This window comes from Pelodiscus sinensis, chromosome 3 (genome assembly GCF_052426305.1).
Source record: "Pelodiscus sinensis isolate ZL-2025 chromosome 3, ASM5242630v1, whole genome shotgun sequence".
NCBI lineage: Eukaryota > Metazoa > Chordata > Testudines > Trionychidae > Pelodiscus > Pelodiscus sinensis.
In genome coordinates, this window is record NC_143054.1 from 35774806 (window position 1) to 35791939 (window position 17134).

Here is a 17134-nt window from a genome sequence, read left to right on the forward strand (position 1 = left end):
TTAACCATTTTGAAATGAGATATGTTGAATAACACTGTAGTGTAGACATACCCTTAGAATACATGTAAGAGTAAATTAGAGCTAAATAACAGCACAGAACACTGAGACCCAAGACTGGCAGCTATAAACAGATTTTAAGGGACTATGGGAAACTTGGCCACAACCATAATAAGTGGATATCGGGCTAACTAAAATCATGTCGGAACACAAATGTTGCTGAACTTAAGAGTGCTGGACTAGAGAGATTTAACCTGTACATGAAATTTTGTAGAATTTTAATCACATTAAAGGAACATAAATGTACTTTCACTGTCTCCTTAGACTGCAGGACCAATTTTCCTCTCATGTTTTTGCACTAGGACAAATAAAGAGCAACCTTGCACAAGTCAAGAGTTACACTAATCTTTATGAGCAGAAAAAAGGGATTTAAAGTAAACACCCCAAAATAAATCTGCCACAACATTGAAATTGTTGCATTCAATGAGCAGGAACTTGGTGGCACACTGAATGGTTTGGGCCCAATACATTGTACTTCCACATGGAATTAGTTGTACAAGCTTGAACCACACAGTCCTCATCATTTAGAACATTGTAACATAGTTCAAGTGTTGCCATGATTTAAACAATCCATTACAATTGTGTGGTACGTATTTGCTAAATCTCCATAACTAAACCAAATCAATTCCCAGAAACTTGAAAGGCACAACTCTTTTCCAAGGGTTCTGTTAATATCAAGTTTCTATTCCTGTTTGCTTGTCAGTAGATCTGTTTAAAAAGCAATATAAAAAAAATTGAATGGTAATAGAGCTTTTAAAAAAAGCTATTATTTTTAAAGGATGAACTGGTTCCCCATAAATATTCATCTTCAGGCATATACCGGACCTGGACATACTCAGATCAAAAGATGAAAATCTTAGAAAGTTATAGCAATTGAATACAGAATCCTGGAATGGAAGTTTCAGACAACTTCAACCACAGCTTTTACCTGTGCACTAGTTACAATAATACTCTAATAAAGATACTACAATTACATCCACTGAATTAGTGTCCCTAAATGGACTAGATCAGCTTAAATATATTACTCATATGTCACAGGCTGATCTCATTCATCTGTGATACTGGTAGAGCTAATGAGTAGCCCAGAATCACATAGAGCAAAACACTGTGCAAACTATGATGTTTAAGGGCATAATCTTTCATATTCCCATCCACTAAAATCAGAGTGCACAGAGACCTAGTTTTGGATTTCTGATTTGCACTCTTCTGCTAACTAGTAACAAGAACCATTCGAGCTTGTTACTATAACCATTTTAAAACAAAAAGCACACTTAAGAAAGAGGAACTGACTTGGTTAATGTAAAGAAGCTGGATTGATTACATTCTGATTCTAAACAAAGGGGTCATTTTTCCACATGTAGTGTTTTTAGAGAAACCAATAGTCCTACATCAGATGCACAGATTTCTTGAAAGACTCATTCTATGCTAACTGCAAACAGGGAGATCACGTGGAAGAAGAGTGATATTTTTTCATGATCATTAAAGTCTGTTTTCCTCCCAATTACAGGCAGTCCCCGAGTTACGCGGATCCAACTTATGTCGGATCCGCAGTTATGAACGGGGCTTTTCTCGCCCCGGAGGATGGGAGCGGCGGGACGCCCAGATGCGCCGTAGTCCGCCGCCCCCATCCTCCGGGGCGAGAAAAGCTGCTTCCCATCTCCCTGGTCTGAAGGGAGACGGGGAGCAAAGCCTCGGCGCACGCCCGCAGTGGGACAGCCGTGGCGCGCCTGGACTGTCCCGCTGCCCGTGTGCTCTGCAGCTTTGCTCCGCGTCTCCCAGGTCAGCAGACCAGGGAGACAGCAAAGCCGTGGAAGACTTGGGTGGCCCCGCCACCCCCGTCTCCCTGGTCTGCTGGGGAGGGGGGTGCAGCTAGTGCCCCCCCCCAGCAGACCAGGCTTTTCTTGCCTACCCCTGGGGTAGAGCAGCTGGGGGCTGCCGGGTTAGTCCCACAGCGCCGCTCCGGACCAACCCAGCAGCACCCCAGCTGCTCAGGCGTCCTGATTCAGCTGCTGCTGGTCAGTTTAAGCAGCGGCTGAATCAGGACGCCTGGGGCAGAGCAGCTGGGGTGCTGCTGGGTTGTTCCAGTAGCGCCGAGGAGCCGCGCTACTCGAGCAACCCAGCAGCACCGCAGCTGCTCTGCCCCAGGCGTCCCCAAGTCAGCTGCTGCTGAAACTGACCAGCGGCTGACTACAGGAAGCCCGAGGCAGAGTTGCTCTGCCCCAGGCTTCCTGGAATCAGCCGCTGATCAGTTTCAGCAGCAGCTGACTTGGGGACGCCTGGGTTTCTTAAGTTGTATCTGTATGTAAGTCAGAACTGGCGTCCGGATTCAGCCGCAGTTGAAACTGATCAGTTTCAGCAACGGTTGACGCCAGTTCCAACTTACATACAGATTCAACTTAAGAACAAACCTACAGTCCCTATCTTGTACGTAACCCGGGGACTGCCTGTACTCTTCAGAAAAAAACCCAAACTGATGTCACAAATATTTCAGCTACTTCTAGCAATTACATGAAAGGCCTGTGGTCTCCAAAGTGTTCTAAACCTGATATTTCTGATCCAGTGCTATGGGTTATAACACAGCGTGCATCTACACTGCAGGGCTTATGTTGGAATAAGCTACGGAAATTGAGCTACATCAATTGCGTATCTTATTTTGAAATAGTTTATTTTGAAATTGGGACTGTCTATACAGTACGTATTTTGAAATAGAGCACTCTTTCTCTGACTTCTCTTATTCCTCGTACAACGAGGGTTACTGTAGTCGGAGTAAGAAGTCCTCCAGGTAGACAGTATTTTGACACTATTTCAAAATAACTGCCTGCTGTGTAGATGTGGACTATGCTATTTTGGAGTAATGCTAGTTATTTTGAAATAGTGTTGCAGTGTACACATACCCACAGAGACTGGACCAGTGTGAACAAGGAAAAATATCTATTTTCTCCATTAAAAAACAACTATAGATAACAACTCGTCGAACCGTGGTGAGCCCTACTCGCCAGCCACGCTGTCTGGCAATCTGCGCATGCGCAGATCGGTCTGCGCACGCGCAGATCTCTCAAACCCGGCTCTTCCAGGTTACAACAATCTACTCGCCACGGGTGAGTAGATTGTATTATTTGTCGAGCCCTGTTTATGACCTACCTATTATTTTCATGTCCAAATTCATAGTTTAGAGTGAGCTGGTAATGTAAAGAAAGTTAACTTGATTTAGATACCTGCATGGGATATTTGCCCTACTTCCCTCTCAATCTATAAGTACATTCTGTAATCTAAGGATAGATTCTTTTCAAACCCCAATAGAATGGTTGGGAGAGACATTATATTTGAAAGTAAACTTTTGGTTTAATAATGAAGGTTTCTACTCATTGATTTAATATGAAACTATGTGTCTCTATTTTCTTATCTCCTTTGTTATTTTCCATATTGATTTCTCCTATCCAAGTTTTAGTGCCCCAGGCTTATGTCCTTTGGGGGTTATGTATCAGTTTGGCAGTGTGAAGCTTATAGTCTTTTTTTTATGGAAGAAGAATATTTGTTTATAGATTTTGCATTAGAAACAAGACAAACTTTTGTGCACTGTGTAAATGCAGGAAACTTACCTTTTTATTTGTTTCTTTTTTCAAAAGTACTATAAAATGGGACCCAGAAACAGTGAAGAGACTTCAATAAAATAAATAGAAAGAAAAGTCTAATAGAAAATATAGCTAGAAAGTACAGTAAAAGACACCAGAAAAAAATGGGATGGGATTTAAACAAGTGAAGGACTCTAAATATTAAGAAGTTTGAGAAAAGATTGAAAATCTGACACCCAAAATCTGAAGTTGCAAAATAGGAAGACAACGTGATTCCCAAAAGTCCTTCAGGTCATGAAAACACATTTTCATTTTTCCCTGAATTAAATCCTAACAGTCACAGCAATGAATGGACAATTAAGTAGTCAGCCAACCTGATGTTGAGCACCAACAATTTTGCGAGCTTCTTGGTAAACTGTTTCTGAGCTCCAGTGCATGTTCAGTTTTTTCAGTGTTTTAGCCAGGCGGTTGTGTTCTCGCAGCCATAAGGTGTGCATAGCTGTCAATGAGATTACTTCACTAGATCTGCTGTCCCCAGCCATAAAGCATTCAATCCTCTCAGATTCATCTGAGTTGGGGTCTTGTGCACAGGAAGATGGCACCTGGTCTACAAAAGGCAAGTATTCCCGACCATTGTCATCATATTGCACATTAACTCCAAGGAGGCCTTCTTTGCTTGTAAAATTTCTCAGTTTCTTTTCCACAGCAGGTGTGCTGCCATAGACAGTGGAAGCATCTAGAAAGGAGGTTAAACCATTGATCTGTTCTCTTGGATTTAATGTTGATAGATTTCCAAAGAGAATGCTGTGGTCTCCAGTGCCACATACAGGAAATGAACGACGAAAAGGCATGCACCCTCTTCCTGTGGATAGTGTATCATTGGCAAATACCTGGGTAATAAAATAAATATTTTCTTCAATGAAAATAATGTAAATGCACTGGAAGTGACTACTGAACTAAGAGGTCAATAAAAGTTTCCAATTTAAGTTCTACTTTTCAGTTGCTTATATCTTTTTAAAATACCTGTCTTCCAGACTGAAATCTGTGTTATTTATTGATCTAAATATTCACTTGCTTTTTGAGATCTGAGCAAAAATAGTTTTTGAGAAAAGGCTGAGTGAAAAATACAGTTTCTCCATTAAAAACACAAAGTTGCTGCTATGTTTTCTGAACTCTTCTGTGACTGAATGGAACTCATGAAACTCATATGAAACAAGGTTCCATATGGAATAAAGGTACCAGTGGTCCATTGCTTTTTGTAGAGGCACATGGATGGAGAGAGACTTTGCCTCAGTAAAGATCTGATCCAAAGCCCATTGAAATCAATGAGATATATAGAGAAGCTGTGATGTCAAAGGAAATCAATATCCCATTTTCTTCAATGAGTTTGGGATTGTGCCCTAAGTGGGCATTTGATTAGAAGGTGCACACCATAGAGGCATCTCCTCTGAACCTCTTAAGGTGAGGAGTTACAGAGCTTCTCTCCTATAACTGTTCTTAAATCGACAAGAAGTCCTTTGGCACCATAAAGACTCAGGGTATGTCTACACTGACACCCTAGTTCGAACGAGGGAGGCTAATGTAGGCATTTGAACTTGCAAATGAAGCCCGGGATTTAAATATCCCGGGCTTTATTTGCATGTTCCCGGGCACCACCATTTTTAAATGCCCCGTAGCTCAAACTACCTGCCCATGGCTACACACGTCATGGACTAGGTAGTTCGAATTAGGAGCTTTAATTCGAACTACCTAGTTCGTGCCGCATGTAGCCGTGGGCAGGTAGTTCGAACTACGAGGCATTTAAAAATGGCGGCGCCCAGGAACATGCAAATAAAGCCCGGGATATTTAAATCCCAAGCTTCATTTGCAAGTTCGAATGCCTACATTAGCCACCCTCGTTCGAACTAGGGTGGCAGTGTAGACATACCCTCATAGATTTATTTGGGCAGAAGCTTTCATGGGTCAAAACCTCTTAATCAGATAGGACTCCTCATTGTTTTTGCAGATACAGATGAATACAGCTACCCATCTGAGACTTGTCTCCTTAAATTAGCAGCCAAAGGAACACAGGATCTATTTCCACTTTAGGAGACCCAAAATGATACACCTTCAATGAAAAAATGCTATTAAAACATGATTTTGAGTTTTAAAGAATATTCAGTTATGAACTTTGAGGAAAATATATACTTTTTTACTCACTAGTTTTTTAGCACTGTTAAGCAAATACAGGTACCGCTTACTGAAATATTCCCCAGAGGGGAATCATCTGCAGACATTTGATAAAGTAAAACACATCGGCTTAGAGGAGACACCTGACCTAATCTGCTTTTATTCCCTCCTATTTGTTTGCTGTTCCATTTTTTACAAATACTATAGCAGCAAAAAAGCATGAATAGATATATTAATGTTGCAGACATCCTACAAGGTGATACAATTAACTTTCAATTTTTTTCATTGTTGTGTTTAGGTTTTTGTTATTTAAACAAGTTAGTTTAGCAGACTTCTAACCCAGTGTTGACATGGGCACAAAATAGAGACAACTGGAATATCCTGTGGAAAGATCAAAGAGGTGTGGAGGGCCTGGAGCAACAGCATAGAAGTTTCTTTGGGGGTATGGAAACAGATTCTGAGTTATAGGGGAATGAAAAAGGCTAAAGGGAACTTTGGAATGGAGCTTAACTTTACATGGTGATATTTTTATCTCATTTGTGAAAGGGTTTTTCTAACTAGTGAAAGCTCATCACTGTAGGGAATGCTATCATCATGTTAAAGCAATACTTGTTTATTTTCTAAGCTTATTAAAAGTTTGCTTAAGAAATCATCTCACTTCTTTCCCTATTAGCTAAGAAGGATAATTTCAATGGCATGTTGTTATATTTTGTGAGTAAACACATATATTTTGTTTGTTTTGCTGTTTGTTCCTTCAATTATTAAAATCAATTATTTATTTTCCCTAGGGTTTCTTGTCTAGAGTTTCTCCCCATTATTAAGTCTCTTGATACTATGGTGGTCTCTACTTCCCTTCAGCTGGTAGAGTGGGCAAAAGGTTGGGATGCTATTCCAGATACAGGCTGTGTCTACAATACAGAGTTTTTGAGGAAAAACAGCCATTTTTCCACAAAAACTTGCAGAGCGTCCATACCTCGAGCATTTTTGTGCAAGAGAATGGAAAAACCAGAGGGCTTTTTGCTCAATTAGTAATCCTCATTCTACAAGGAAGAATGCCTTTTTGCGAAAGAGTTATTTTGCAAAAAGGTATGTGTGGACAGGGAAGAGGGTGTTTTTGCACAAAAAGAAGAAAGAGGAAAAAGCACAGGTGCCTTGGTGGCCATTCTGTGCATACCAATCAGTGCTTACTTTCGAGAGAGTCCATGCAGTCTGGACACTCTCTTTTGCAAAAACGCATCACTTTTTTGCTGCGCTTTTGCAGTGTGGACATGCTCTTGCACAAGAAGTTTTTGCAGAAGATCTCTTCCAACGAAAGCTTCTTACACAAAAAGTCTGTAGTCTAGACATAGTCACAGTTTCTTCCTAGCAGCCCCACTGATGGGAGTGGAAAAAGTGGTAAAGGGGGCAGTTACCCCACTGCCCTGCGAGTCATAAGGGCCTGGGGTTCCTAGCTGCCACCACTACTGCAGCAGCAGCAGCAGCTGAAACACAAGACCTTTTAAAGTACTGCTAGAGTGCAGTGCAGCGTGCTCTGGGCAGTGCTAAAGACTGGCCGCCCCACCTCTGCTCCTTCCACCTGAGGCCCCATCCCTTCCAAGCGTGCAGAGCCAGTCCTCCTTTCCCTGCAAGTCTGTCAGCCTCTGCTCCTTAGACTGACAGCAACAGAGTTTTGTGTGGATTTGACTGCCTCTTGCTTCTAGTTATCAGAAAAGGGTTCGAAGAGTTTGGCTATAATTGAAAGAAATGTATGTTTGGCCTTTAGCTTAATAAATGGAGAGGTCTGCAACAAAACAGACCAAGAGTTTATGGAGTTCACAGTGAATATTCTATGATTAACTGCCTCTGCAATTTTAATTCAGATCATACTGTAACCCAGTGGAGAAAAGCAGCATTAATGAACATTAAGGGACTGGCAGAACTGCATAATGAAGCCCTTTTATTTTTCATGGCCTAAGTAGTGTGCAGTCCTAGTTGAATGTGCAAATGAACATTTCCTAAGTTAGTTTTTCAAAGACATCAAATATGACCTGCAAAAAAAAATATTTCTTTTATTGAAGTCAATATAACATTGCACTTCTCTCTAAAATCAATGAATATTCCTATGAAGGCATTTCTTTGCAAATAATAACGTAGAAGGTAAAAAAATCCATCATGGCTATTCTAGCCTTCCTTGTTTATAGAGGTTGAACCTATCTCATCCAGGACTCTCTGGGCTAGCAATATCCATGGTCTGAAAGGTCCAGGGATATTGCTAGACCAGAATGCCTCTGGACTAGAGAGATGGGTGGCCATGGGGCTAGCAGCAGAGCCCCAGAAGTCCCAGTGGCCTCAGGACAACAGAGTCAAAGCAGCCCCGGGGACTAGAGCCATAGCTGCCCCATTAGCTCTTGGTAATGGACTCCAATGGCTCTGGGGCAGCAAAGCCACAGCAGATCATGCAGCCCCAGGACAGTGGACTCCCAGCAGCCCTGGGGCAGTGGATTTGCAGCAGTCCCAGCAGCCTTGGACCTGCAGAGCCTTGGTAGTCCTGATGCCCCAAGAAGGGCACCCTCAGTGGCCCTGGACCTGGGAAGCTCCAGTGGCCCTGGGGAGTGGTGCCTCGTAACCTCAGAGCCATGCCAGCCCCAGAAGCCCGCCATTGAAAAGCCACAGTGGCCCCAGAACAGTGGAATCCTGGTGGTCCCATGGCAATCAAGCTGCAGCAGCCCCAGTGCTCCAGGGAGCAGAGCCAATCAGTCCTAGTGACATTGGGGCAGCAGATCAATGGCAGCCAGGACTGGTCAGCGGAGACAGGAGCTGGTAGCCTGGGTACAGGGGAGCTCTACTGGGTCTGCTGACAGGAGAATTGGCTTTCCCTGGTCCAGCAAACTCCCTCCTGGTCCCAAGGATGCCAGATCAGGGAGGTCCAACCAGTATTATAAATGCACAAAGGAACTTGCTGATGGTGAAATTCCATTGAAGTGCAGCAGAATGAAAGTTACTAATTGTTTCAATGTACTGCATTGTCTGACACAATGATGGGCAACATGCATCTCATCTAGATTCTGTTTGCCCTTCAAGATATTTTGTTTACTGTTGCCCATGCACAGAGTTGCCAGATTCCACTGGTTTCTGGCCATATAATTTTTTTCCTATTGGTATTATTAAAGTGACACCCATGTAAAGCAAGGGCATGCTAAATGAGGTGCATGCTGATTGTACACAATACTGACTTCAGGAGAAATGCACTCAACCAAAGCGCTGCTATGGTTCAGTTGGCACACACAACAAATTCTAGGTATGCAAGTGCAATTAGCAAAACTATCCTACCCAGGGAGACCATCTTGGTTGCAATAATTTTGCAGCCCACTCAAATGAAGGAGGGCCACTTATGTAGCCCATTCACTAGCCTAGCTTTCCCATCAGTGATCTAATGCCAATAGCAAATTGGTTCTGTGGGAAATGACCACACAGTAAGGCTGTGTCTAGACTGCAGGATTTTTTCGAAAAAAGTAGCCTTTTTTCGAAAAAACTTCACCTGCGTCTAGACTCCAGCCGCGTTCTTTCGAAATTAAATCGAAAGAACGCGGCTTTTCTTTCGACGGTGGTACTCCTCATTTCACGAGGAATAACGCCTTTTTTCGAAAGTGCTTTTTCAAAAAAAGGCACTATGTAATGCAAACTGCTTTTTCGAAAGAGAGCATCCAGACTGCCTGGGTTCTCTCTTTCGAAAAAGCGGCTTGCTTTTTCGAAAGTACTGGTTGCAGTCTAGATGCTCTTTTTCGAAAGAGGCTTTTTTGAAAATATCTTTCGTAAAAGCCTCTTTCGAAAGAGGCTTGCAGTATAGACGTAGCCTAAGAGGGGCTTGTTGGAGATTTTTTAAGGAATTCAGGTTTTGTGGATGTTTGCTATCTTGATAGCAAGTGAATGCCAAACCTCTGTTTCTGTATAGGAGATTCAGAGGGGCTGGGTATTCTAGATTTCAGTCATCTCACCTCAGTGTGCAACTCAGTTTCCTGTTGCGTCTTTTGTGTCTTATCAGTTTTGGTTGTAAGTTTTTCAGGACTGTCTCCTTTCTATGTGTCTGTACAGGGGGACACTGATATCAGTTGGAAGCGCTAGAAATGACGGTAATACCATAAATAGTAAGTCAGGGTAGAACCAGTACACTACAGGAACCCTTCCAATGCTTCTTTGTGCCTTGACTCTGACCTGAAGTGACCACTGTAGGGTGAAAAAGCATCTCTATCTCCTCTATTTAAGTATTATACAGCTATTTTATAGATATAAATCATGCTGGTGAGTTTTGTCATTTATTGTGAAGGGGCCCCATGAAGGGGTCATACTGAACAGGTTTCCTCTGTTTTGAAGCATTCTAGTGCTTTAAAAAAGATTCCATATACCTTGCCCTCAGATCAGAAGAGATTAATTAAAAGAAATGAGACATAAAGCCTAGATAGGACTCAGAAGGACTAGGATTGCTATGACTAAGTATGCCTTTTAAGGGTCTCACTTGAAAACTAATAACTTACTGATCATTAATATTCTTGCATAGTCTATATGTTGCATAGTCTAATAGTTAATTAATGTGGGAGAGAGGATAGCATGCCATCTGCACCCACCAGGAGACAGAAGCTTGGTCTGGATTTTATTTTTCAGAAAAATGTACTGCAAAGGTTTACTGGTCTATAAAGACTCTGTGTGTGTCTCTGTGTATGGCTGAACCTCAAGTGATAAGAAATTGAATCAATTGTGTGTAATATTACTGTAGAATAAAAGCCTATAGAGTGAACTCTCTAATGAAAGCTAAAGAAACACTGGTTATTAATATCACTGTGAACTTTACATATTAACATTCTGTAAGGAATTAGGAATACTCAATGATATTAAGTTGTACAATTTCCTTAGACAAGAGCAGATGTCACAGGTACTTTCCTATCTCCCACATTAATTAACTATTTTGGAATCAGAAACCATGGAAAACCTATTTACATAAAAATGGATGGATAATGGGAAGCCCACAGGAAAGGAGAAACAGTATGAAGTCAACCTGCCTCCTGGAACAAGTTTATTGAACTGTGGAAGACAGAGGTGAGGAGAAAACGCATCCTTGGCATCCCTCACTAGAGAACAGAGCCCTTGCAAGCTGAGAAAGATGGTCCTTCAGTTAAGGGGGTATAATACCTTCTTATACCTATTATTATCTGCCACCTAGGATGAGAAAGGAAACCAGAACTTTGTACTTTTGGAAAGTCCCAATTGAGGGGAAGTCAGCCATGGCTGGGAAGAAAAATGACATATGAGAGAAACATCTTGAACAAAGCCCGTATCTTACTACATTCATTTTTAGACCCTTAGAACTGCATTTTGGTTTGGCTACATCTATACTAGTGGCTTCTTGCACAAGAACAGCTGTTCTTGAGCAAAAACTTGCCGGGTGTCTACACTGCACGCTCATTCTTGCACAAGTAAATTTACAGTCTAGTGTCGGAAAATATGGCTTCTTCCAGAAGAGTTATTCCTCTCCCCACGAGGAATAAGCCCTCTTGCGCAAGAGCGTTTGTGCAAGAGGGCAGTGTAGACAGGCAACATGAATTTCTTGCGCAAGAAACCCTTATGGCTAATGTGGCCATCAGAGCTTTCTTGCTCAAGAGAGTGTCCACACTGCCATAGACGCTCTTGGGCAAAAGCACATCTCTTGAACAAAAGCACATGCCAGTGTAGACGCTCTTGTGGAAGACTTTTTGCACAAGAGCTCTTCCACAAAACAGTTCTTGCGCAATAAGATGCCAGTTTAGATGTAGCCCATCTGTTTTCATTTCATTCATCCTATGTATATTGTATTTGTTAATAAATGTATTCAATTTTACCATTAACCAACTCAGTGCTGTATTTTATATTTATCTTCAGTTAAATTAAGAAACTGGGATGTGGTTTGGGTCTTTAAAGGAACAAACAAACCATGCTAATTCCCAGAACTGTTTAGGAGAGGGCTGGACATTGCAGAACACAGAGTTTGGAAAAATTTTGGCATGTTGGGCTCACTGCCCTTAGTAACAAAAGCTGCCAGAAACCCACGGGGTGGTGGAGCTGCAGACCAGTGGCTGGGGTCAGAGCTGCTGAGCCAGGGATGTCTGGTGCCCAGAAAATGAGGGTGTGACATACATGCTGTTAGGCTCATTGTGAGCAGCCCAGGGTGGGTGTTACAACAGTGAAGCATTATGAAGTATCCAAGTATTGAACAGACAGACACACAAACCACCACTGGTCTGGATTGCACCTCAAACTGAAGGTTTGTAATATGGACTTTTTTGTTTTTAAAAATGAAAAAAGAAACTACTGTAGTTGAGGAAAATTTTATTAGCTCCTTATTTCAAAGTTAGAAAAAATGCTTCACAATAAAGAACTGATTCATGTAATGTTTCCCATTGCCTTTCTAAAAGTGCATGTGAAGTGCTTGGCATATAACTCAGAAGAAGTAGAAGTACATCCATCTTCATCTGCACCTACTTAAACTAGTATTAGATTTAAGAACTCTAATGGATATGGATGTACAGCATGCTAAAAGTATTTTTCACAATTTAACAAATATTCAATGTAATACCATTTGTTACAAAAGGAACACTCCAAAATTGCTTAATTAATGTGCTTTTTTGTTCCAAGGAAATGTCAGCTACTGTCCTCAAAGTCTCTAAAACTTTGTAAGAAAGTAAAACTCAGATTAAAAACACTCTGCACGTAACAGGGCCCATTAGAAAAATGAACCATCTTCATTTGATATTCTCAAAATGCACATATCATGGCATGTTTGATATGTCTTGGCAGGTAAAAATGTCAAGTAATGATGAGGAGTATGATTAACAAGAAGAAACAGATGCAAGAAGATAAGGACACATCTCTTAGGAGCCTCTTACCTGAGAAATTAAAAGAAGAAAATTGGGGCGGGGGGGGGGGGGGGGGGGGAGTGTGCTAGGAGACTCTTCTGTAACTACATCATGCTATCGGAAAGGAACTGCCAGACAAGAAGCATATCATAATTAAGAGGCTTAACTAGCGAAATGAATGAGTAAAATATTCCAACTTCTTCCAGATATCATCACAATAAATGTCACTTTCTTTGGCTTGGAATCATCAAAGAAACAATAAACAATAGAGGTGGGCAAACCTCAACATATTTCAAGGTTCAGATGACAGCTTAGATGAGAAAAGGATCCAAAAGTTAGGCTATTCATCCAAAGCTTATTTTAAACATCTAAACAGTTTGAAACTTTCTCCATGATTTCCCCAACAGTCTCACTTGCTACTCAGAAGTTATGGACCTGATCCTCCATCGCCTTGCCCATGTACAGTCATTTATACAAGTTGCAAGATGAATGAAAAGTGGGCTACTAGTCTGAATTACTAGGAATTTACGCCTATTGTGCACTCACTGCTCAATAGCATAACAACTGCATAAGGTGCAGGGAAATAGAGAATCAAGTCTTGTATGTTAGGGGAATCCATAATTGTTCTCTGGAAAGCTCTATACAGGAGTGGAATCAGTGCCTTCAGAGTAGAGACAGTCACGGGACTGAAGTCCATTTTTATGATTTTGAACATGAAATTCTTCACTGAAGCTCTGGTGTGTGGGAGGGACAACTCAGCATTATTCTGAACATAGGGTGGGTAGGAATAGAAACAATCTTTCAGGACAGCATGTTGAATTGTAAGGCTCCGTGACAATACATCTGTGAGTTTTAAACTGTATTTTGAGTTTGCCACCAAGCATCTGTGTGAAAGAATGATCTCACTGATAAATTAATCAGACATGGTACAGAATCTTGAATCAATGCCAACTCATTTCTTTTCCTACTAGGAAATAACTAGCTACTGAATTCCAACTTTTCCCATTTTCTCAAAAGTAATGATCCAATGACTGTATGTTTCTGAAAAACTCTGAAGATCATTTTAGCCACATAGTGAGAACACATCTCCTTTCAAAAGTTTGTATTAGCTGGTTGAAATACCCTTCCCTTTACAGGCTAAAGTTACTGCACTTTATCTGAGTGACAATTTAAAAAGAGAATTATTTATGGCTATTTTCCTACTTTCCTCTCTGGAATTCAAACCTTGATACATGAGAACAGTAACATTTTTCTTGTCTAATAAGAAGAGCTCTCTGAATCATGTACCCCAAATGCCAAAAATCATTATGTTTGTACTAAATATCTTTGCCACCCTAATTTTATCTCCCTATTTATATGTGGAGGAGAAGACAGGATCTCTCTCTCTCTCTCTCTCTCTCTATTTATTTATATATCTGCCTTCCTATATTATAAATGAATTATGTTGGATGGAAAAAAAACATTACTTTTTGTTTTGTTATTTCTGAATGAGCTATCAAGTCCCTTAGTTAGTCTCACAATCTACTTTACCTCTTTGCCAACTATGCTTCTATTGAACAAATACATTTAGCACAATACCTTTATTGGAAAACATGTTTTTTGGTTTTCACATGTCAGTTGGCATTCTACTCCTTTTAGAAAAGCAGCTCCATTTGTGCTCTGAGGGGTGAATGACATGTCATGACTTATGTATTGTCCCCACACCATAATAGCATCAGAATATAGATTATCTTCCGTAACAGCCTGATTAGATGCATGAATAATTCTTCTTGTCACGTCACGAACCTAGGAAAGAAAGAGCTAATTTACCTGGTATGCCAAATATTATTTACTTTTCACATATAAATAAAACACTAAAAAGCAGAGGAAGTAGTGATAAAAGCTATCACTTTTTCTAGGATATTTTATGTTGTGGAGTACGTCTAATGGCTTGTTTTAAAAAGACACTGACAGGCTGGCATTTCTCTTCAGAACCTGAGATGTCAGTATCACAAAGCGGGTTCAAAGATATTTCAGTTGAGTTTCTCTGGGTATGTCTACACTACCCCGCTAGTTCGAACTAGCGGGGTAATGTAGGCATACCGCACTTGCAAATGAAGCCCGGGATTTGAATTTCCCGGGCTCCATTTGCATGAGCAGGGTGCTGCCATTTTTAAAACCCCGCTGGTTCGAACCCCGTGCAGCACGGCTACACGGGGCACGAAATAGGTAGTTCGAACTAGGCTTCCTAGTTCAAACTACTGTTACTCCTCATTCCACGAGGAGTAACGGTAGTTCGAACTAGGAAGCCTAGTTCGAACTACCTAGTTCGTGCCCCGTGTAGCCGCGCTGCACGGGGTTCGAACCAGCGGGGTTTAAAAAATGGCGGCACCCCGCTTATGCAAATGAAGCCCAGGAAATTCAAATCCCGGGCTTCATTTGCAAGTGCGGTATGCCTACATTACCCTCCTAGTTCGAACTAGGAGGGTAGTGTAGACATACCCTAAGTGTAGTTACCAAATGAGTAGCACATCTCTGCTCAGATTCTTTTCTGAATCTTACAAGTTTTCTTTTTCAGTGCTTAAAGTTTTCATTCTACTTGTTCTGTTCTCTAGTTTGTTTAATGAAGTGCTATGTTAGCAGAGGTAAAGATCACAAATTAATGAAATCTGCAACAGAGGGGAAAAACAGCATCAAAATATATACAATGCCATGTGTGTGTGTGTGTTTGTGTACACACACACACACTCTCACACACACATGACATTAAGGCACTCATTTCATTTTTGAATACTGAATGGTATTTTAAAGTGTAGCTTAACATAAGGAGGAGGGGTAGTTTGTTGGTGTTATGCTAAATGTATGATCAGCTATATACTAGCAATAGTACTAGCTTTGTTTTAATGTGTTTTACTCCATTAGCTTAAGACTTAACGTAACTGAAAATATGAGTAATTGATAACATCTACTGTAAAATTTTTCATTCAAATGTCAGTTTTTCATTTATAAGCCCCACACTGTACTGTTTAAAATTATGATGTAATTTATTTTATAAAAGGAGTTGAAAGTGACATTAACACTACATTCTGTCTCCCATCGTTATTAAATATGTGAAGGGTAACATGACAAGACAGTGTGAATACAACAAAAGACTATGTTTTCTGATTCAATGCAGTAAAGAATAAACCTGAACATTTGTTATGGGCTAAACTAGAAACACCAGATACAACCTTCTTCACTGAACATGGGGAAGTTTGTTTCCATTTCAGACATAAATGCTTCAGTTCAGACCTCAATATTGCCATCTCTGCGGTATTATAACAATTTGCTGTGCCAAAAGCCATCACATGCTATTGCAGTGTGTAGTGGTCAGTTGCAGAAGAACTTTGTACATGTTAGTTTAGGGATGGTGAGGCCTCCATTCTTTCCCCCCTTTCCCTTTTCCCTATATCTGATGAGCCAGAAGCAAGTCTTTGGGAACATACACCACTTAAGATAAGCATTGTTGCCAGTATAGCAAGAACAAGTATAAGATAAGGGTAAAGGGCAAGAACGCATAAACAATTCTGTTTACCCTAATGTACTGATCACGTAAACAGGGCCAAAGAACAAGAAGATCCAGATCAGAACCAGATTGATAACTAACAGCTAAGTTCTACATCAGCATGTAATGAGTAATCTCTGAAAATTTCCAAACTGCCAAACAAGGCAGGGAAAACTGTATTTAAGGCTGCCTCAGAGCCTAGCAAATCAGACTTCACCCATGGGCTTTGGGTACCGGTGCCTCGGAAGCTGAGACAACCTCCCACTTCGTCCATAGCCTACCCAGGGGCCCAGGCTTGCAGAAAGGGACGTAAGATATGCCGCTTCTTTGTTATGTTGATCTTCCAGTTATGGGGCACAGCTGTTAGCTGTCAGGAAATAAACTACTTGTGTTTGACAGATACTTGCGTGGTGTATTTTGTACTTTGGGAACCCAGTGTTGGACCTTAGACTTACTCTGGCCGGCTACACAGTGGTTCCTTGCTATACTGCTTTGAATTACATGAGAGATACAATTTTGTTATATTGGTAATATTTGTGCAATTATGTTTTATTCGTGTTTAAAGACATTGTACTGATGTGTGAATTAACAATATATTTTGCAGTACATTTCCCATTTATGTTGCCACTTAGAAGCTATCCTATGTAACTATTGTGCATATAATAATATTCTTATGGTGAACTAATGATTTCTTTTTCAAAGGTTCCTATCACAGTTACAGAGTAATGGTTCTTGGTTACCTCAGCCAATAAGTTCATTAAAAGACCACATAATTGTCAATGTACATAAAGCAGGATTTTCCATTGGCCACTTTATGGGTATAACTCTCTCCACAACTCTCTAGAAAATACTTTTATAAAGCAGGCTTGGTATGAATATCTGATTTGCTAATCCCTCAGAGCAAATTTCAACTCAGTAGTTAGTCAATTTGGACCATTACCAATCTATTT

The 17134-nt window shown here is 40.8% G+C and overlaps 1 protein-coding gene across 1 annotated transcript in view; it reads right to left on the bottom strand.

The window, feature by feature from the left end:
• Positions 1-17134, bottom strand: part of TPO (thyroid peroxidase) — an 89732-nt gene that overhangs the window by 57293 nt on the left and 15305 nt on the right. The window contains exons 5-6 of the mRNA XM_089776921.1: positions 14240-14446; positions 4004-4519 (exon numbers count right to left, since the gene is read on the bottom strand). Of these exons, the coding sequence (XP_089633047.1) occupies positions 4004-4519; positions 14240-14446 (723 nt within the window). The remainder of the gene's footprint in view (positions 1-4003; positions 4520-14239; positions 14447-17134) is intronic.